At 40.6% G+C, this 22,264-nt stretch overlaps 1 protein-coding gene across 1 annotated transcript in view; it reads left to right on the top strand.

The window, feature by feature from the left end:
• The window catches only part of SSU72 (SSU72 homolog, RNA polymerase II CTD phosphatase), a 62,230-nt gene extending 40,241 nt beyond the window's left edge, over positions 1–21,989 (top strand). The window contains exons 3-5 of the mRNA XM_073316867.1: positions 14,885–15,024; positions 19,482–19,600; positions 21,394–21,989. Coding sequence (XP_073172968.1) covers positions 14,885–15,024; positions 19,482–19,600; positions 21,394–21,495 — 361 coding nt within the window. The 3' untranslated portion in view covers positions 21,496–21,989. The remainder of the gene's footprint in view (positions 1–14,884; positions 15,025–19,481; positions 19,601–21,393) is intronic.
• Positions 21,990–22,264: the final 275 nt, after the last annotated feature.

The raw sequence follows: 22,264 nt of genomic DNA, 5'->3' as shown, positions 1-22,264 counted from the left end.
GTAGATCTCAAAGTGACCACATTTGTAAGGCCCTATCTTCCCCATTTCAGTCCTGAGGAGCGAAATAAACTATACCAAGAAAAGTGTAGTTTTACCAGTACAGTATAGCTGTGTCTACACTAGAGACTTCAGCTGGCACAGCTATGTCAGTTAGGAATCACACCTTTGCCCACGCCCGATCAACCGTGCTATGGTGCCAGAAGCCTGTAGTGTAAACATAGGCTTCGTTGACGAAGGCAGCAGAAAGACCACCCTGTCAAAAGTGAGAAAGGGTAGCGAAGTTAAAGGCAAGACCCACAGGGCGAGGAAGAGAATGGTGAGACATGGTCCCTGGAGGTGGGTTACTGACCGTTTTAGAGAGGACTAATAATTAGAGCCTTTCACTTCTAGGTTGCCAATTTGAACCTTGCCCTGTTTCACCAATGAACAGAAGCTGTTACTGTTGTGGGTGGTGTGGAGACTCTGTGAAATGCAATGGGTGGCCAAGGCATTTCAACGCAAACCACTACCATCATAATTGGCCCCCTTCTTAGCAGTCTGAGCAGACAGGACATGGACTGAATGGGCCGTGAAGACTAAACTAAGCCAGAGGCTGTTCCTCCAGGGCAAGGTTGAGCTGTGTTGGGAATCCAGCCTTGCTGCTGCCCATTCAGGGGATAAATACTAGATTTCATTCTTCTTATGAGCACTAAGCAACAAAATATTAAAGATTAAAAGCTACTGGCATCACAAGGAGCATCTTAATCTGACACCTATTTCCTGGATTAAACTGAACAGGTCATCCTAAGGATGACTGGGCAAACCAGATCGAGGTGGATTTGCGAAATGAAAAGCTTTGCATTTTCATGCTGAATTTATTCATCCAATGCAATAGAATAAAAATGACCTCAGTCAGGCTAGTATAGGGAGTATGTTGGTTTAGTTTGATCTTGAGTGCTCTTGTTTTCCCCACATGAAAATGTCCTTTGAAAACCTGTTTAGTTGCCATTTCACCTGTTGTTGTGGCTTCCTTAAGTGAAGTTGAGCCTGGCTAGTGCTTAGATGAGATCTCAGAGGAAATCCCACATGCTGCTGGTTCTGGTGATTCAATGGGTAGGAGCTCTTTCTTCTGACCCCATGTGGGATCAGCTCTCCAGGATAACATCAGGCACTGTGCTGTATTTCAGATGTGATTTAAAACTTTGTGGTGTTATGGCCTTTATCACAAAGATAAATGGCATCACCTCTGATGTCCGTGCTAAATTCAAATGTCAGAAATTGCATTCTGCCTACCTAAGTTTTCCACCTACAGTTTCAAACTAAATATGATGATTATCATAGAAATGTAGGGCTGGAAGGGACATCCAGAAGTCCTCTTGGTACAGCTCCCCTATGCTGAGGAAGGACCAAGTAAACCTAGAACATCCCTGACAGGTGTTTATTCAACCTGTTCTTTAAACCCACCAGTGATGGGGATTCCGCAACCTCCCTTAAATCCTATTCCAGAACTTACACTACCCTTGTAGTTAGAAAGTTTTTCCTAATATCTAACCTAAACCTTCACTTACTGTCACAAACTGTTGTGTGGTGCTACTGTGCACTACTGAACTGTTCCTGGCTGTAGTTCAGTGCAGGGTGACACAATTCCTTTGTGTAGTTCAGTAAACACTTCTGTGAGGCACCAGAAAAATGTTAGATAAGTGTTATGTATTGTGTGATCTTTGGGAGTAAGAGAACCAAAGGTTATTTGAGTTGAAATGTAGAATCCTAGAATCGTAGGACTGGGAGGGATCTTGAGAGGTCAATCTAGTCCAGTCGCCTGCATTGGTCCTACTTAAATCATTTCAAGGTTATGAACAATTAAACATACTTCAAGGGTCACAAGTTAGTTTGGGCCTAAAATTTAGATTTTTATTTTAAAAATACTACGAAAACTAAGATCAGTTAAAGGATTCCCCTACTTTGTGATACAACTATATTTTGTTTAGTTGTAAACATTCCCCTGCATTGATTGCAATCCAAACTTCATAGCATTACTAGCACATGATCCACAAAAGTAAAGTGACTAATCTGATTTTCATTGTCCAAGTGGAGAGGAATATAAAAATCAAGAACTGGTATTAATAAGTAACCTTGATATTTTAACTTTATTTCCAGTGTTGTGTAAGGCATTGACACCAAAAAACTTTTCAAGTGTGTTTAACCCCAAAGTATCCCCTTTTTGTGTTTTAAGACACTTGATCTAATACTCGGAACCTGAGTTACGTTACACAATACAATGAGCTATATAGACACAGTCTGAACTACATAAATTTTATGTTTAAAAACATGCAGTTTCCATGCAAACTGAAATGGATCTAGCCATATTCTTGTAATAGTAAATTGTAACAGGCTGCAGTGTGGGACTTTTAATCCTGATTCTTTTTCAGTCTTATTCCCTGGAGAAATAAGGAAGGCTCTTAAACTACTGGAAAGCTAGATCAGTGTTTTTTTTTTCTAGGCCACCTGGAGGAAATGTTTGGTTTTCATTTCTGCTAATACGACACATACACAATACAGAATTGACGTTGTAAATAGTAGCCAGTTAGAAAGCTAAGATGATACCATGGAAAAATGAGACCTGTAAATGCCAGTCCAAACAGCTATAGTTGGCTTGTCTGCATAGCAAAACAGAACATTTGGTTTCTACAAAGAAAAATTATGGTATCTGTACCGGTATGTTGACTACTGTACCCAGAGCATGAGTCATTTGCATGTCAGATTTTTATTTGAAGATTTAAAAGCCCTAGGTGCCGGGGATAGCTATAAAAATGTTTTCACCAAAAGTGTCCACTTCTTTGGTAAACGCAAAGTTAAAAGCTGGATACAATTTACCAAATGGTTTTTAATATAATCCCCACTGTGTTTTAGATAGCGACAAACTTTCATCTTAAATCAGTTGTGAATTTCATGTTTAAAAGGCTCATTTGGTAGGTGTATAAAATGGAACATTTGAAATACTTGGGTGGATTGAAGCTTAACTTGATAATATGTACAGAATGTTACCTAATATATGCCAGTAGTTGTACTCATGCACTATTTGCATAGTGCCTTTTGTGGGCCTGAGAAGGCTTTCCGGTATTAAACCGTGCACCATATTAAACCATATATTCAGACTCTGCTTAAATGCAGCCCCTTTTGAGCATTATCATGGTACCAACAGTGCTACACAGTAGGGGCAAGAAATTAAAATTAGGGCTGTCAAGTGATTAAAAAAATTCATCGGGTGATTAAACAATAATAGAATACCATTTACTTAAATATTTTGGATGTTTTCTACATTTTCAAATATATTGATTTCAATTATAACACAATACAAAGTGTATAGCGCTCACTTTATTTTTTATTACAGATATTTGCACTGTAAAAAACAAATTGTATTTTTCAATTCACCTAATACAAGTACTGTAGTGCAATCTCTTTATCATGAAAGTTGAACTTACAAATGTAGAATTATGTTAAAAAAAAATAAACTGCATTCAAAAATAATGCAAAACTTTAGAGCCTACAAGTCTACTCAGTCCTATTTCTTGTTCAGCCAATGGCTCAGACAAACAAGTTTGTTTACATTTGCAGGAGATAATGCTGTCTGCTTCTTGTTCACAATGTCACCTGAAAGTGAGAAGGTGTTCTTATGGCACTGTTGTAGCCTGCGTCGCAAGATATTTACATGCCAGATGCGTTAAAGATTCATATGTCTCTTCATGCTTCAACCACCATTCCAGAGGACATGCATCTATGCCGATGATGGGTTCTGCTCTATAACAGTTCAAAGCAGTGTGGATCAGCACATGTTCATGTTCATCATCTGAGTCAGATGCCACCAGCAGAAGGTTGATTTTCTCTTTTGGTGGTTTGGGTTCTGTAGTTTCTGCATCAGAGTGTTGCTCTTTTAAGACTTCTGAAAGCATGCTCCACACTTCGTCCCTCTCGGATTTTGGAAGGCACTTCAGATGCTTAAATCTTGGGTGGAGTGCTGTAGCTATCTTTAGAAATCTCACATTTGGTACCTTCTTTGAGTTTTGTCAAATCTGCAGCGAAAGTGTTCTTAAAATGAACATGTGCTGGGTCATCATCCAAGACTGCTAGAACATGAAATATATGGCAGAATGTGGGTAAAATAGAGCTGGAGACATACAATTCTCCCCCAAGGAGTTCAGTCACAAATGTAATTAATGGATTCTTTTTTTAATGAGCATGGAAGCATGTCCTCTAGAATGGTGGTCGACACATGAAGGGGTATGCAAATGTTTAGCATATCTGGCACATAAATGCCTTGCAACACCGGCTACAAAAGTCCCGTGCAAATGCCTGTTCTCGCTTTCAGGTGACATTGTAAATAAGAAGCGGGCAGCATTATCTCCTGTAAGTGTAAACAAACTTGTTTGTCTTAGCGATTGGCTGAACAAGAAGTAGGACTGAGGGGACTGGTAGGCTCTGAAGTTTTGCGTTTTTGTTTCTGAGTGCAGTTATGTCCCAAAAAATCTACATTTGTAAGTTGCACTTTCATGATAGAGATTGCGCTTGTATGAGGTGAATTGAAAAATACTTTCTTTTATATCACTTTTACAGTGCAAATATTTGTAGTAATATAAAGTGAGCAGTGTACACTTTAGTCTGTATTTCAATCTTTGAAAATGTAGAAAAAAATATGTAATATATTTCAATTGGTATTCTATTTAACAGTGTGATTAAAACTGATTTAATTTTTTTAATTATGATTAATTTTTTGAGTTAATCTTATGAGTTAATTAATCAACAGCCCTAATTAAAATAGAATATCTGTCCAACTATGACAATGGCTTCCTATGCTGGAAAGGGCTGGCAGAGTGAAGTACCCATGGCGTGTATTGCCCTTGCCTCTTCATGCTGTGTGCCATAAACACATGATTGTCTAGCTGTGTTTGAAATTTAAATGCATCAGATACTACTGCTGTTTATTTTAAAGTATAGTTGGCCTAGGAAGATGATCTGTGCATTGTTGTCTGTGTGCCAACTCTAATTAATTAGAGCTCTATGGCTCAGATGCTGCTGAAATCTCTGTGAAGAAACAGATTATGCTAAACCCAGTTGGACAAAGAGTGAATAGTACATAATTAATGGAAAACTCAGGGTATCAGGGTGCACAGTTAGTGATCTATTCCTCCTTCCCTCACTTAACTCCCTTCCCCTGGCATGACTGTACAAGCCCCGTTTTATTTCCTGTTCCTCCCATTTCATTGTCCTCATCGCTTCCTTAGTTATTTACTCTGAATTATTTTTTCCCCTTATTTATATTTTGGCAGTGCCTTGAAGCTCTAGTCATGGACCAGGACCCCACGTGTGAGGAGTACCAACACAGAGCACAAAAAGACAGTCCCTCCCCCTAAAGAGCTTACAATCGAAGTAGTGACCCAATAAAGTTACCCATGTCTGAGCTATGCCATTGTTCAGGCCAAGGGCTGTTCCTGTTGAAGGTGAAACCATTTTCTTTGTGCATTAAGGGCCTAAATTTTCAAAAACTATTAGTTATTTTAGGTGCCCAACTTGACACCTTAAAGGGACTTGATACTCCAAGGGTGAATGCTAGGCACTGTCTGAAAATCAGACCTCTAAGATGTCTGAAGTTAGTCATACAAAATCACTAGTCACTTGAAAATGTAGGCCCTAGAATACATAGAATTATAAAGTAAACATCCAAGGGCATTTGAGGGAAAAGAACTTTTTTTGGCTATATCCTACTGCTACATCTGTTCTGTACTTTAAATTGTGTATGTAAAATGCTCAGTTAACCATAGAATGTCTGAGACCATGAGCAGACAAAATAGGTGGGTGGGGTCTAAATGCAAAGTCTGTTGCATCTGGAAATGGATATGAAGAATGTCCTATGTTTAGGAATGGTCATATTTTAAGAAGGGGAACTGTGAAGGTTTTTACATCTAAACCATACAAACAGCCAGTATTTTACTGTCCTCTCTGTATAGGAGGTTTTTGTCCCACATCCATCAATATGGAACTTGACCACCCTACACAGCAATAATTGTGGTACAACTACAGTGTCCTTCCAGCTACGTTTCATGCAGGAGCCCCTCTGTGTTTTGATATAACTGGTGACTCATTCTCCCCACTTTATTTATAATCAGGGGGAAAACAATCCCAAAATAAAATGGAACAATTGATTTAGGGCAACTTTTCCTGGCCTATTTTATATTGAGTTTGAAACGGACTTTCTTCTTTACTGTTACAAGCATTGTTACAAAAATTGCCTGCTTATGTACAAGTAGTTCTTGCCATGGTCTGGCTGAGGTAGCACCGGAAACCATATTCTATGATACTGGCAAGAATTGCCTCTCTTTTTTTTTTTTTAATAGTAACTTCCCTATTTTAATGCTTGTGAAAGGTGCTGGGATGAAAGTCCTGGAGACAGAAGCCTTTATCCACAAAATGTACATTATGGCCATTAGTTTCCTCCCCCTTGGTTCACCCCAACAATGTGCTTCAGTCCTTCTCTGAATGGTCCACATCCATAGGTGAAAAAGGAGTTCATTTGCCATTCTTGGTCTTTTGAAGACTGTTCACAATGGGTACAATGGTGAGCGCTGATAGATGTGGTTTTGTTTTTGTGTGGGTGTGTTTTTTGCGGTGTGGCCACCTACATGTTGGAAACTTGACTGGAAGCTCCCATTCTTCCCCTGTTGGCCATCAGAAGGTGGTAACTTCTGGCAACCTAATGATGTAGAGCTCCCTATCTCATTACTGAGTCATCTAGTTCCCCTGTAACTCTTTTTTTTAAAATGACAGGATGTTAGTGTAATAACTTCATCCCTTTTCATTTCAAGGTAAGATTATACAGAGTTGGTTTAATTAATTAGGATGGTCTTCATGCTGGATTTAATAAATGCATAGCAAAGTTTAGCATTAATTAATGTAACTGACAGGACTGATAAAAGCATGTGGTAGGCTCATTTTGTGAACACGTCTGCTATTGTATTTAAGTCCTGACTTGCAGTACTCCTGCTCTTCTACTTCCTTGCCTTCCCTGATCAGAGATTCCCCGTGATGTCACATTGCAGGACAATTTTGGGAGTTGGACTAATGTTTCAATGTTAAAGAGCAGTTTAATAGCTGGCTGTACTATTTAATACACAATATGTCTGTATATTTTCATAGAACTGGAAGGGACCTTGAGAGGTCATCTAGTCCAGTCCCCTGCACTCAAGGCAGGACTAAGTATTATCTAGACCATCCCTGACAGGTGTTTGTCCAACCTGCTCTTAAAAATCCCCAGTGATGGAGATTATACCATCTCCCTAGAAAATTTATTCCAGTGCTTAACCACCCTGACAGGAAGTTTTTCCTAATGTCCAACCTAAACCGCCCTTGCTGCAAATTTTGTGTGATATTGCAGGAGTTCTTTTAATAAACCTCCCTTTTTGGGGTGCTTGCCCTTTCACAGTGCAGTAGTAGGTTAATGCATGAGGAAATATAATAGCATTGGTCACTAGCTTTGGGTTAGATCTTTCAAAAGCCATTTTTTCTGATTTCTGTGATCAAACCCTTTCACACTTCAACAGAGGGGCAGATTTTGATCTCGGTTACCCTGATGTAAATTTGGAGTAACTCCCCTTGAAGTTAATGGAGTTAATTACTTCTGATTCTCCCTGGTGTGAAGTGTGGAATCTCGCCTCACTTTGCGATGTCCAGAACACATCTGTTATGTGGTATCTGAAAGTTCTCTAACAATCTAATTCTCTTGTCTCAGCAGACTTTGCACTCTTTTTTTGCCATTTAAAGTGCTTAAAAGAAATCTGCCACCATCAAGTGCAAGACTTTTCCCTAATCCTAACTCCAAAAGAATGGACTCTGTTCAGGCTAGCTGGTTTCTGTGCTCCAAATCTCACTAGAATATCTGGTGCCCTGGCCAAGATCACAGCTTCACTGTCGCCTTGCTACAAAAGTAAAACTAGAGTTTTTTACATCATTGTGAGCTTGTATGGTGGTAATTTTCCACGCCCCCACGAGCCGTTTCCCTTTAATGCCACCTTGTCTTTTTCTCTTATTGTCCCCTTGTGGTTCCATATACGAAGTGTACGCCAATTAAAATCCTAATCTCTGAAAATGGTATCCACAGGTTTAGAGTTGGGTTAGGTCTGGCCTACAGCTGTGAAGATGCATCTTTAATGTGGGGGGAGAGGATAGAAAACATCTGGATGCTGACACTAAGTCAGCTTCTGAGGGATCTCTTCCATTTAATGCAGCTTGACTTAGCATCGCTTCAAGGGTCTGAGTGTGAGGCTCACAGTGACTTCTATCGTCTGTGATGGTAATGTACATTTATTCCCTTAAAATCTCTGTATTTCCTTGTTCCAGAATTGTCAATGGTCAACTATACGTGAATCATACAGAAGAGTGTTATCCCACCCTCAGAGAAGTTTGCACGAACACATTATTTTACATCTCAGATCATGCTGTTTACACGATGAACAGAATATTACTCTTACTAGACGCTTTTGTAAACTTTGGGGAGAGAACCTAGCCTTTAGTACGATCGACTATGCTCTAACTTTTTCTTAAATTTTAACTTCTGAAATAGAATTTAGAATAACTACAGTACTCAAAGGTGGTGAATAACTTCATTGTGGTATAAACATAAACAGAGAGCCTGGACCTAACACATTCAAGCCATACGGTTTTTGTTTTTGTTTTAAAAACCAAATCCCCCAACCACTGTATCTGTATTTTATTACATGATTCACTCTGTTTAAACATTTTGGCATGTTTAGTACAACTTTTGAAATAGTTGCAAATTATAGAACTATAAATCTTTAGGCCTCTGGAAAACTGTAAATGGCGGAATTGGGAATAAGAAAAAGGACACACGTCTAACTGGTTAGAAGCACAAAGTCGTACAAGAGAGATGACTGAAACTTGGATAAAGTGAACTTCTTTAAATTTTTAATTAGAAATTTTCAGGCTAAGTAGCAGAAATACATCTTTTAGACGATTTATTGAAATAGGAAGCAAAAATATTAAACTTAGAATTTAGATAAATGTTTTAGATAAATGTTTGCATGAAGAGAATTCCAACTGAGAATGTGTAAAAAAAGCTCGGGTTCTGCTGCATTGTCTTAAGTATCTACTCAATGGGCCTCATTCTCCTTACACTGGTTTAAGATCGGCACAATTCCACTAACTGCAATGGAGTTACTCCAGATTTACATTCATTTAAATGAGAGGCGAGCTGGGCTCATTAAGTAAGAAGAAAGACAATGCAGCAACAATAGGATAGAAGAACCCAGCAGCACAGGTTGGCAATTGGCAGTGATTCATGCTAAACAAATGCAATATAGATCCAGTCCTGTAGAAGTTATTTTGGGTGGGTGTTTAGAGAAAGTGATTGCTTGATCCAGTTTTCTTAACCAAATCACCATGGTTTGGAAGCCTAAGACTGTTTTAATATTTTAGTAGCTGACTAAACCTTATAATGATAGGACATTGCTGCACTCTTCAGAGTTGGCGACAAAGAATCCCTGTTGATGTCTTAAATACTAAGTTTTAATTCCTGTACCAGTACTATATAGCAATAAACCAAAGTGTCCTCTTACTATACAACACATAGAATATCAGGGTTGGAAGGGACCTCAGGAGGTCATCTAGTCCAGCCCCCTGCTCAAAGCAGGACCAGTCCCCAACTAAATCATCCCAGCCAGGGCTTTGTCAAACCTGACCTTTAAAACCTCAAAGGAAGGCTATTCCACCACCTCCCTAGGTAACGCATTCCAGTGCTTCACCACCTCCTAATGAAAAAGTTTTTCCTAATATCCAACCTAAACCTCCCCCACTGCAACTTGAGACCATTACTCCTTGTTTTGTAATCTGCTACCACTGAGAACAGTCTAGATCCATCTTCTTTGGAACCCCTTTTCAGGTAGTTGAAAGCAGCTATCGAATTCCCCCCTCATTCTTCTCTTCTGCAGACTAAACAATCCCAGTTCCCTCAGCCTCTCCTCATAAGTCATGTGTTTCAGTCCCCTAATCATTTTTTGTTGCTCTCCGCTGGACGCTTTCCAATTTTTCCACATCCTTGTAGTGTGGGGCCCAAAACTGGACACAGTACTCCAGATGAGGCCTCACCAATGTTGAATAGAGGGGAATGATCACGTCCCTCGATCTGCTGGCAATGCCTCTACGTATACATCCCAAAATGCCGTTAGCCTTCTTGGCAACAAGGGCACACTATTGACTCTCAACCAGCTTCTCGTCCACTGTAACCCCTAGGTCCTTTTCTGCAGAACTGCTGCCGAGCCATTAGGTCCCTAGTCTGTAGAGGTACATGGGATTCTTCTGTCCTAAGTGCAGGAGTCTGCACTTGTCCTTGTTGAACCTCATCAGATTTCTTTTGGCCCAATCCTCTAATTTGTCTCGGTCCCTCTGTATCCTATCCCTACCCTCCAGTGTATCTACCACTCCTCCCGGTTTAGTGTCATCTGCAGACTTGCTGAGGGTGCAGTCCACGCCATCCTCCAGATCATTAATTAAGAATATTGAACAAAACTGGCCACAGGACTGACCCTTGGGGCACTCCGCTTGATACCGGCTGCCAACTAGACATGGAGCCATTGATCACTACCCATTGAGCCTGGCGATCTAGTCACCTTTCTATCCACATCGTGACATCAGACTTTAAGCCGTCTACTGCGCTGCTTGTAAGAATAGCTTCTTTAGTGTGGATGAAAGCGTGACTGTGTGTTTGAGAGGAGTAAGAAAAGGAGGTGCCAGCGTGATATGTAACCTAAACACGTTCAGGCCGGTACTTCCCCTGGCTTTGGCATTGAGCTAGACTTTGAGGTGGGAATAGTCTGAGCTCAGAGTCGTCTGTTCAGCACGTGCGCGGCCAGCTGTGCTGAATTGCTTGTGAAGGTTTAAGATACGTATTGCTAACTATAAGGAATGAAGGAAGACACTCACTTTGCTGAGGACTTGCCTGTATGTATCTGCCAACTAATATACTAATAACACAGAGCTAGTGTGCATCTCTGTGTGTTTGAATTCTATGAGTTGGGAGGTTATGAATAAACTGATTAGAGGGGCAAACAGTGGGTGGGCTTATTCTTGTTTGGGATAAGGTGGGAGGACAGAGTATAATCTTCTATGAGATGATCTCTTGAAAAACAAAACTTTAAACTAAGTTGAGTTTGTTTTACTGTTCATTGTGATCTTTTTCGCTTTGTGTGGAATGAGTGGTGGACAGCTGATGAGTTGAGTTCTTTAAATTTTGCAAAGACCTAAAGAGTTTTTCCATACCAAGAAATGAACACCATACATCTTTCGTAAAATTGAGAGACTGCTCATGTAAATAGCTTGTGGCTTATTGACTAAAAATTAGTACATAGTGCTAAGGGTACAGGAGAAATTAGGTGTGCATGCAGGCAACATTTTCTGCCTAGAGTCAAACGCATTTGAGCCTAATGCTAATTATGCTTTTCAGTTTCACCCTTGTGGGATTCCATTGGCTTCAGTGGAGTTACTGTGGCATGAGATCAGAATCAGGCCCATTATAAAAGGCGGTGGGATCAAGGATGTAAAATGGGCATAATACAATTGACAAGTAGTGGTTTGTCTAGGTTGAAAACATCCTGGAGAAATGCATATGCTGCTAGTGTTGACTTGCTGAACATCACAGTGGTGAGGTTCCTGCTGGAGCTGAGAGCCAGCATTGCTGTTCAAAAGTCAAAGGAAAAGTTTGTGTACACCATCTGGAGAGGTGGCTATGCCAAAAAATGTGTCTGGAATGCATAGGGGAGGAGACAGTGGGGGTGGGACACTGTGTGGGCAGAAGAGGAAGGTCTGACTCAAATGACTCTCAAGATATCTGAGCAAGCATAGTGGAGACAGTGACACAAGTGTCACACCATGAAGGCATATTGAAATTCACCCCAGCTTGTGATGAGGGAAAGAAAACAATCATGAGTACATAATGCAAACACTCATCATTACCACCTCCAGTTTTTCAACGTGTGGTATGTTGGTTTTTTCAGGTGCAATGTGTATAATAAGAGCATATATGAAAATGGCATAAATCTTAAAATACTTGTTTCTGGCCTCTTATTCTGTATGTAGGCAGATGGCCCCTGGGAGAAAGTAGCTCTAAGTTGGCAGAAGAGGTAAAACTTGACTGTGGGCTTTTTAGTAAATGTAATTCTCTGCCTTAGTGTTCAGCAAAGAAAGCTAAAGGACAGATGCTAGAGACATATTTTATCTTAGAAAGGAAACATACCCGGGAGAAACTGATATTGTGCCAGAGCATGTGATTAAGAGAGTATATAGACCGAAAAATCCAGGACCAGATGGGTTCCAAATCAGGATTCTGAAGGAAGCAGAAATTGGGGGCATACCTGATAGATTGGAGAGTAGAAGGAAAGCATATGTTTTAGGCACATCCGGGGAACTAACATCCATTAAAGCAGAAGCATGAACAACATGGACTCCCAAAAGGAAGAACGTGGCTAGTAAATCCAGTGGAGCTTTTCAAGGATGTAACCAAGAGTGACCTGGTGAAACTATGGACCTAGTAAGTGCTATAGAACTATTTGAGTGGATAACTAATTGGCCATTGTAGACCAATCATAATTCCAAGTGAAAGCGTTTTTGGAGAAAGGGATAGCGCAAGGCTTGGGGGAGTGATTTTCATTAGTGATCTGGAAGAAGGAAACATTGCAGTGAGATGACAATTGGCTGAGGATATAAAAAGGGCAGTGCCAATCTTTCTTTTGCAGAGCAAAAGACATTCAGAAGAATGTTGTCTGTTAAGCAAGTGGTCTGGACAATTCACTGCAGAGAATGTAGGCTGATAGTGAAAGACCAAAATAATAGAAATAGACTATCCACTCTATCTACAGCAGAACACTGAGTAGGCAGAGGAGCTGGGGTTAATTTTTGATGCAATTCAAAACTTTTGTTTTATTAAACATCAGAATTCAGTGTTGAGGAGGGCATAGGTGAGCATCTGTAGGTTAGAGGAAGTGACTTAACGCAGTTCCTTCAACACCACTCGAGAATGGATTTGGGATAGTCTGAATAGATCTGGTTACCCAGGCAGCAGAGGGGAATTTTAGAACTCACAGGATAACGAGAATGAAAGATTCAGGGATTTGAGTCCTAAATTATTTCAAAGAGTTAGAAACTAGATCTTTAGAAAAGAAGTTAGAGGGGATCTGGGAGGAGTATGAATCTGTAAAGAATGTAAAAATGGATAGCTCACTTCAATGTTTGCAAGATTCAAGATCAGAAAGGGTCTGGCTACTAAAGAGGGGAATTTCTTGACACAAAAATCACACATTTGTAAATGGTGCATCTTTATACTGGTAATAACCAGTGCAAACTTGCATTCTCCAAAGACTTGTTTGTAAGTATCACTGCTTCTTCTAAGGTGAGAGGAAAGATGTGCATTGGCTAATAGGTTTTCTTCTATCCACACATTTTTGGTGTTCCTTCCTAATCCACGTCTGAAACTGCTTCCAGAGAGGGTTTTGCCTAAGGGCTTTAAGTTTAACCAATTTATTTGAGCATAAGCTTTCGTGAGCTACAGCTCACTTCATCGGATGCATACTGTGGAAAGTGTAGAAGATCTTTTTATACACGCAAGATCTTCTACACTTTCCACAGTATGCATCCGATGAAGTGAGCTGTAGCTCACGAAAGCTTATGCTCAAATAAATTGGTTAGTCTCTAAGGTGCCACAAGTACTCCTTTTCTTTTTGCAAATACAGACTAACATGGCTGTTACTCTGAAACCTGGCTTTAAGTTTGGTGTATTACCTTCTGAAAATATCTATTTTTAGAAATGGAGTGTCTGGAAATAAATAAGTGGTCTTTCACCTAGGTTTCAAATTATAGCAAGACTTTGTATGTTGAACAGTTTAAAAAACAATTGAAAAAAATCCTAGAGGCCTGATTCTGCAGTGGTTTGACAAAAAGCATAAATGAGCCACAGGTTAAAATGGCCCTGTATGCTGGCATATTTTACTGAAACCGAATGTTGCAGAAGCCTGGGAAGATAATGATGGTGTTGACAGCAGTATGTCCCATTCCTGTATGGAACTGGAATGCAGTGTGTGAATCCTGACCCTGAGATTAGTCATATCACTGTAATAGATACTAAGCAGCAGATGAAATTCATCCCTTTCATATGGAGACGGTATAAAGTTCCAATAAGCATAAATCAATGTCTTTCTCCAGCACACCCAGGCCTGGTGACATATTTTCAAGGCACTTTTCTCCTTTGGATTTTTTAATTCCTTTAAGAAGATCAGTTATACAAACCCAGTTCTGAGTAGGTTCCACACATTTTTGCAACTAGCATTAAGAGCACAATATGACTGGCTTGTAACATATAGGCCCTTACTGTGGGAAATATTGTATGCAAACAGAAGACATACATTTTTATGTATATAAAACGGGTACATGTCATTAATTGTTCAAGTATTGTGGCTACGGAACTCGCTCTATAAAAGACAGACGTTTCTTAAAGCTTCTTCATTTTCAGAGCCTTCGAGGGTGATTTTTGCTTCTGTACTGACAGTAATAGTAAATTTCTGTGAAGGTGGCTGTGTATTCCAGAGACGCTGTGAATTTTCCTGATTGGGTTGTTTTACCAGCTTTTAGGAGATTGCTGTAGAGTTCAGTTAAGTTCATTGACCTTTATATTTTCAAATAGGAGACATCTTTTATCTCTTCCTTGGGTGGGTTTATGGGGTTTTTGTTTTTTGTTTTGGTCCTAATTATTAGCTTCTAAGCAAACAAAGGCAAATAAAGAGTAATGGAAGCATTTACTTTACTGAAAATACAAAAATTTACTTTCCAAGTTACTTAACTCTAGAAACTTCAGATATACACAGAATGGGATTTTACACATGTTGGACAGAAATAAGCGAATCAAGCCACGACCAGAAAGATTCCAGAACTGCAAAGATGTGTTTGATCTGATTCTAACTTGTGAAGAAAGAGTCTATGATCAAGTAGTAGAAGGTAAGGACCTTGGATGGTTAAACTAAGTTTACTTCAATTACCCTTTTAGTCCCTCTCAAATTGCAAACATCTGTATCCAACCCATCTGGCGTCAGGTGGCAGATGCATCTGGGAAAAGACTAGTGGTCCCTGATCTGGGGTCAGATGTGTCATAAAGGTGATGGCTGGCTGGGAAAATGCCAACTATATCTGTAAAAGAAGTTAGTGGGGTGTGCAGGTGCCTTCAAAGCAGGTTGGTGGGATTGGAGGAGCTATCCTGAAAGTCAAGTACATTTACAGACTAAGATTCCAAAAGCTTCTGAGGTCGGAATCCCAGCAGGCTGAATATGGTGCATCCTGTCTTTATGGAGAGGGTGTCACCTTGCAGGAGAGAGATGCAAGACAACCCTCCTACCTACTTCCCTGAAAGCAGAAGTTGCCATTTGGAAATGAGTCCATACAAAAGTCTAGGTGTGTCAGTTGCCCAATCTTTACTACAGTTCAGACCATGTTAACAGTAACCAGGCTCTGGCATAAATATGGCGAACATTGGTTCAGTGTGTCCACACAGCAGTGTCTCACCAGCTATGTTGGCCTGTCCACATCTCCATAATACATAACTGGGTCTGTATGTTCTAGGAGAGCTGCCTAGATTTTCCACAGATTACTGATTCACCTGAAGACTGCCAGAGGCAGAGGGTTGCGGGTGCTCTTCTATCAGAGCCGTGCACCATGTGATATTTTCCCCCCTGCCTTCCCCCCCCCCCATGCAAATCCTGGCAGTGGGAAGACTCCTAGACTTTAAGGCTGATCATCTCGTCTGCCCTCCTGCACATTGCAGGCCACAGAACTCCACCCAGCCACTTCTGGAATAGACTACTAACCTCTGGCTGAGTTACTGAAGTCCTCAAATCATTATTAGAAGACTTCACATTACAGAGAATGCCCCATTTACATTAGTTTAAACTTGCAAAAGTGATCCATGTCCCCTGGTGCAGAAGAAGGCACTCCCCCTCTCCCCGCCAAAGAGTTACTGCCAGTCTGACCTGGGGGAAAATTCCTTCACAACCTTAACTGGTGATCAGTTAAACCCTGAGCATGTGTGCAAGACCCTGGAAAGCACCAAACACCTGGAAAAGAATTTTCTGTAGTAACTCAGAGCCCTCCACATCTAGTACCCGATCACTGGCTGTTGGGGATATTTGCTACTAGAAGTCGCAGGTGGGCTACATGCCACTGTAGGGAGTCCCATCATACCACCCCTCCATCAACTTATTGAGCTCAGTCTTGAAGCCAGCTAAGTTCTTGCCCACACTGCTTCCCTTGGAAAGCTATTCCAAGGCTATTAGAAATCTTCACCTAACTTGTTGATGGCCAATTTATATCCATTTGTTCTTGTTAGCATTGGTGCTTAACTTAAATAACCGATCTCCCTCCCGGGTATTTATCCCTCAGATATATTTATAGAGAGCAATCCTATTTCCCCTCAGCCTTCTTTTGGCTAGGCTAAACAAGCCATGTTGTTTGAGTCTCATCATAAGGTAGATTTTTCCATTTCTCTGATCACCCTAGTAGCCCTTCTCTGCACCTATTCCAGTTTGAAATAATCTTTCTTAAACATATGAGAGACCAGAATTGCACACAGTATTCCAGATGAGATCTCATTAGTGCCTTGTATAATGGTACTAACGCTTCCCAGTTTCTATTGGGAATATCTCGCCTGATGCATCCTAAAATTGAATTCGCCTTTTTCACGGCCGCATCACGTTCATGGCTGATAGTCAGCCTGTGATCAACCAATACAACAGGTCTTTCTCCTCCTTTGTTGCTTCCAACTGATAAATCCCCAGCTTATAGCAAAAATTCTTTTTGTTAGTCCCTAAGTGCATGAACTGGCTCTTTGCACCATTAAATTTCGTCCCATTGCTATTACTCCAGTTTTTAAGGTCCTCCAGATCTTCTTAGCTAGCTAGGCAAGGTTAGAGGGTCCCATCTGCATTTCAGCAGACCTGCATTAGAGCCTAGTTACTGCCTGACAATCATGTTACAACCCTGTCCATAAGCAGGGTTGAAGCCAGGTATGCCAAAACAGTCAGAAGCCGTGGGCTAACAGCCTTGGTGTGGATATATAGAGTCAGCTCCATTACAACCTGACTATAAACTTATTAAAAACTGTAGCTTGGATGATCCCATAGTCTGAGAGCTATCTCCAGTGCTTAATGGTATCAAGAAATGTTAAGTTTGTTTTTTATTGAGAGAAGTGGAAACTGGTTCATGTTACACTAAGTAAGCAGGTTTCAGAGTAACAGCTGTGTTAGTCTGTATTCGCAAAAAGAAAAGGAGTACTTGTGGCACCTTAGAGACTAACCAATTTATTTGAGCATAAGCTTTCGTGAGCTACAGCTCACTTCATCAGATGCAAAGCTTATGCTCAAATAAATTGGTTAGTCTCTAAGGTGCCACAAGTACTCCTTTTCTTTTTACTAAGTAAGCAACCGTTCAGTTGCCGAATAGTGAATGCTTAATGCTTACATGGCACTCTCTTGTGCTAAAGGCCTTTAAACAATCCTTATAATGTGCCAGAGAGGTAGAGACGTGCTATCCCCATCCTGTGAATGGGGTAAATCAAGCCAAGAGGTGACATGCCCAAGGAAATGGAGGTTCAATAGCTTTCTTGGTGGTTCTTTCTCAGTTGAAGCCCTCTTTACCTGTTTCTCTTAATGCTGTCACAGAACAGCTGCCACTGTTGACAGAGCCCAGCTGAGTGTGCCAGAGGGGCTGTTGGAGAATCTTGAGGAGCCTCATGGGCGTGTGCCGCCACACGCTGAAGGCTAATGCAAATGTGATGGTGCTTAGAAGTGAGAGCGGAGGCAGGAACGGAGCAGTGTAGCAAAGTCACTAGAGGAGCTTCTGCTGAACTGTTGCCCTGCATTTATCTTTGGCCGGCATTGCCATCACCAAATACGAAGGACGCACTCTGGTTCGTTAGAAGAGTCTCTTTACTACTCCACTGGAGACAAAGTTCCTGTCTTAAACATCCCTACAAATGCTGTCCCTTAAAATTCAGAGTGCTTGGCTCCAACTAATGGTAAAATTAGCCTGGGGAGTATAAATCGATAGTATAGATGTAACAGTGCTTTGCACATACATGGTGCTTTTCAAGGGGGATTGTCCTCATGTTACAAATTGGGGAAACTGAGCACTATGAGGCTAAATCATTTGCTTGAGGGTATACAGTCAGTGTCTGTACCAGGAACAGAACCCAGCCTCCTCGGTAACCATTCAACATGCAATATTCCATGAATCGTGAGGAGTTGTCTTTAAATTCATAAAGCAGCCAATAAAATCCAGTATCTTATATGTTTAAATAAAAGTTTTGCCTGCCTGCTTAGTCCCGTATCAGCATGTTGCCAGCTCTCCAAATCACTGTCTATTTCCTTTGGGTTTCTGTCAGTTGTACTATTGCAGAGCTCTGGGGGCTTTAAGGGAGCTGGCTTGGACCCAGTTTGGCTTTTACAATAGTAAGCGCCCTGAGATCTGAATGAATTGCCACTAAACTCAGCATGCGCTGCTCGCAGAGAACAGCTCTTGCTCTAGTATTTTAGAAGAGCGTTTTGTCTATATGAGGGTCGGTGGTGGCAGGCAACTGCTCATTCAGTTTCCACATTGTGCACCTCTTTCACAGTGTGACGAGACTCTTCATAATTGGCAAATGAACGAGGGTTTGAGTGCTGCTGCATAGCTCCTGCTATGAATGGATGATGAAATGTTAAACCGGAGCCTTTGGCTAACTTTGCCAAGCTGAGGTTGCAGGAGGTGGGTGGGAAGGAGAGCCTCTTGTTAATGCAGAGCACATGACTGGAAGCTTTATAGAGTAGTGAGGAACCACACTAATAGATATTCCACAGCCTTGCAGAATATGCTTCCCTGGGAAGTGTTAACTTTTTTGATCTGTGAGTGAAACACATTAAGGCCAGTTATTTCAAAAATGACTAGTGAATTTGAGCCCTGGCTTTTGAGACACCTTAAAGGGACCTTACTTGCAGAGGATATGTGCAGAGCATTCTCTGAGAAACAGGCCTCTTTAAGGTGTCTCAAGTTGAGTACCCAAAATCACTAGTTGCTTTGGAAAATCTTTGCCTAGGTCTTTATGATCATCCAAGTAAAGGCTGGGCAAGTAACTTTTGTGCTTGGGCAGGTGAGCTCTTGTATCCTTCTGGAAGGTTCAATTATTTTATTTATAGCCAATCTCCTTTTGCTTCACTGAATACTTGGGGGTGCTGCACAGCAAAATAGAAAAACATAAAATAGCCTGACCTCTTAAAACAAGATTCAGGGAGGACTGAGACAGGACAAGACCTGTTTCGTTACTATAGCCCTCTCTCCCCATAAAGGCCTTACAAATATTTTCTTGGATGTCCATTTAAAGCCTGATGGTTTTCTGAAGTGTTGCTGTTTTGTGTGGTGTTCCCAACTAGATTTGAATTCCAGAGAACAGGAGACATGCCAACCCGTACATGTGATTAACGTGGACATTCAGGATAATCATGAGGAGGCGACTCTGGGAGCTTTCCTTATTTGTGAGCTATGTCAGTGTGTAAGTATAAAGTTCTCATGCCATATGGGCACCTTGGACTTAGCTGATTACAAGGTTTTTTTTTAAAAAATACTTAGTTTGTTTTTGTTTGTTTGTTTCACCTGTGGTAGGTGAATCTTTACCTAAAACAAAATCCATATTGACAAACTGATGTTTCTAGAATCCTTCCTTAGGATTCTCTTCAGAACGGATGTGCCTAGATGGATGAATCATCATTGAATGAATGTTTTTCTAGGCAAAAAAGTTTAAAACAAATACATAATTAGCCATGGGCATTGTACTTGAATGAATACGCAATTCTTTTAGCAACTATTGTTTAAATCCAATATTGCATAGCCTGCACGCATCAGCACTTATTACACATTGAACCCCAGATGTGCTAACACTTCACTGTGTGCATGGAAACCGTATATACTTACAGGCGCTTATGTCGACCCAAGCTTTTACTATACAGTGATTATTTTTAGATGTTCGGTTCTGAGGTGTTACAAGAATGAGGAGTGCATCTTTTCGGAGGGTTGCCCAGAATGAATCCCTCATTTGTATGTGTGGTGGGGGAGACGTAAAATGCTTAAGCAGCTGGTACCTTCTACTTTCCACCTTCAATAGTCTTAGCCCTACCACCTTATTTAATCAACACTTGTATCTTTGCTGGCTGATGCATTAAATTCTAAAGAAATCTAGCATCGTGTCCATGAAGGCAAAGGGAAAATTCTTCCACAAGCTAATAAGCCTTGATATTCCACTCTTATGGCAGACTGGTATTCCACAGGGAGTCTGGTCTAATCTCTTGATGCCACACACACACTTTCAGTCTCCAGAACCTTCTGTAGGCTTGATGAGATGGCAAAGCTCTCAAGTCTCCTGTGTGTGCTTGTGGAACTTGCACCTAATGTGGAACTTGCCGCTACTTGGATTCTTTCGCAGGGAATACTGGGTGGGGTGGAGGAGAGGTCTCCTCGCATCGCATGATCCAGGAACATGTTCATATGTAGTGCTGCCAAGAATATGCTCTAAGTAAATTGGTTTGTTTGTTATGCTATTGTTACCCAGTCTGATCGGAAGAAAAATATCACCAATATGTTGAGTGGGAACTAGAGGGGCTGTAGATGTAACTTTCTTAGGTCCTATATAGTCTCTCTTGGTCTTCTCTTTTGTCTGAGGACAAGACATAATTCCTGGCCACACTAGTTAGAAGCCTCCACTGCTAATATAGGTAGTAGGGGACGAGGATCACAATGTAGATGGGACCTTGACTGTGTTTTGTAATCTGGCTCAAGTCTTGGCTGTGTGTTGAAATAGGATTAAGGTGCCATCCGCATCGCAAAATGGGACAAAGTTGTAACTAGGTCAGGGACAACGGTATTTAACCTGCTGCCTCGCACAGTGGTCTTTCTAATGTATATGGGGCCACTGTGTGTGTTTGAAAAATGGTTCTGATTCCAGTGTGAATATGGCCCAATGTGCCAGTCTGTCTGCCTGAATTCCTTTGGGGATTTGTTTTTGTTGCTAGTAGTGAACTCAACAACCAAGCTGCATCTTTAGTAATCAAATGTGGTACAAATTACATGTCGATATTATAGTTGCATGTTATTTTGTATGTTAAAGAATACATATGTGTATCTACATATTGGGTGCATTCTTAGAATTACTAGCAAATTGCCAATGAAGTCCTTAATGTTTTATAATTTGGTCCGATTTAGAAATAAACCTAAACAAAGGAGAGCTGCCTTGTTACAAACTCGATCAGCATCATCTGATGTCAATTACTGATGTGTTCTTCCTCTTCTTAGATACAGCACACAGAAGACATGGAAAACGAAATAGATGAGCTGTTACAGGAATTTGAAGAGAAAAGTGGAAGGACTTTTCTTCACACTGTCTGCTTTTATTAAAGCACATCCGTCGCTTAGGCCTTAATGCAGATGAAAGAAGCATGTGTGTAACGTTCTGACCATACTGTACTTTCCTGGAAGATGAACTTCGAACTTTTTTTGTTAATAATTTTCCTTTTCAGTGTTTGTTTTTACGTTTCAGGTGTTCTGCCACAGGCAGGCAGAGAGACCTGCTGAATTGTACATATGAAAATGAGAAATAAAAATATACATAAAGGCCACCTATTTAAAAATAAAAATCAAGATTTTTTTAAAATCCTACTTTAATTGTTGCAAGTGGGATTTTAATTATAAAGAGTGTTTCTTGAATATGATACAGTTTATATTGTATTTTTCCAGCTTACCAATTTATTTTATTTCAGTTGTGCATTTTTTTTCTTCTTTTAATGTAATTGTCTGAATGGCTGGAATATGCAAAGATGTGAATGGGAAATGAGTATCTGTATAATATTAGATATGACATTGGAAGCATCCAATAAAAATGAAAATCTCTATTTCCTCCCTATCTTTGTTTTCAGAACAGAAGCTGGATACCTGCATGTTGGTTCCTTGTGATGAAACTAAAGGTCTCTAAAAAAGCATTAGAGAAAGTGGGGTTAAACAAATGAATGTGTGTTTTGAGGGTATGGCACTGAACTGGGACTTAGAAGTTCCAGTTTCTAGTCCTGGTTCTGCCAAAGATTTCATATCTGACCTTGGGCAAGCTGCAGAGTGTCTGCTCCTGACGTGAAATGCATTGAGGTCAGTGAGACTCCATACATGTGCAGGG

The sequence above is a fragment of the Lepidochelys kempii genome, chromosome 18 (genome assembly GCF_965140285.1).
Source record: "Lepidochelys kempii isolate rLepKem1 chromosome 18, rLepKem1.hap1, whole genome shotgun sequence".
Taxonomy (NCBI): Eukaryota; Metazoa; Chordata; order Testudines; family Cheloniidae; genus Lepidochelys; species Lepidochelys kempii.
Note: the sequence above shows the minus strand (reverse complement) of the source record. Positions and strands in the feature narration are given on the sequence as shown.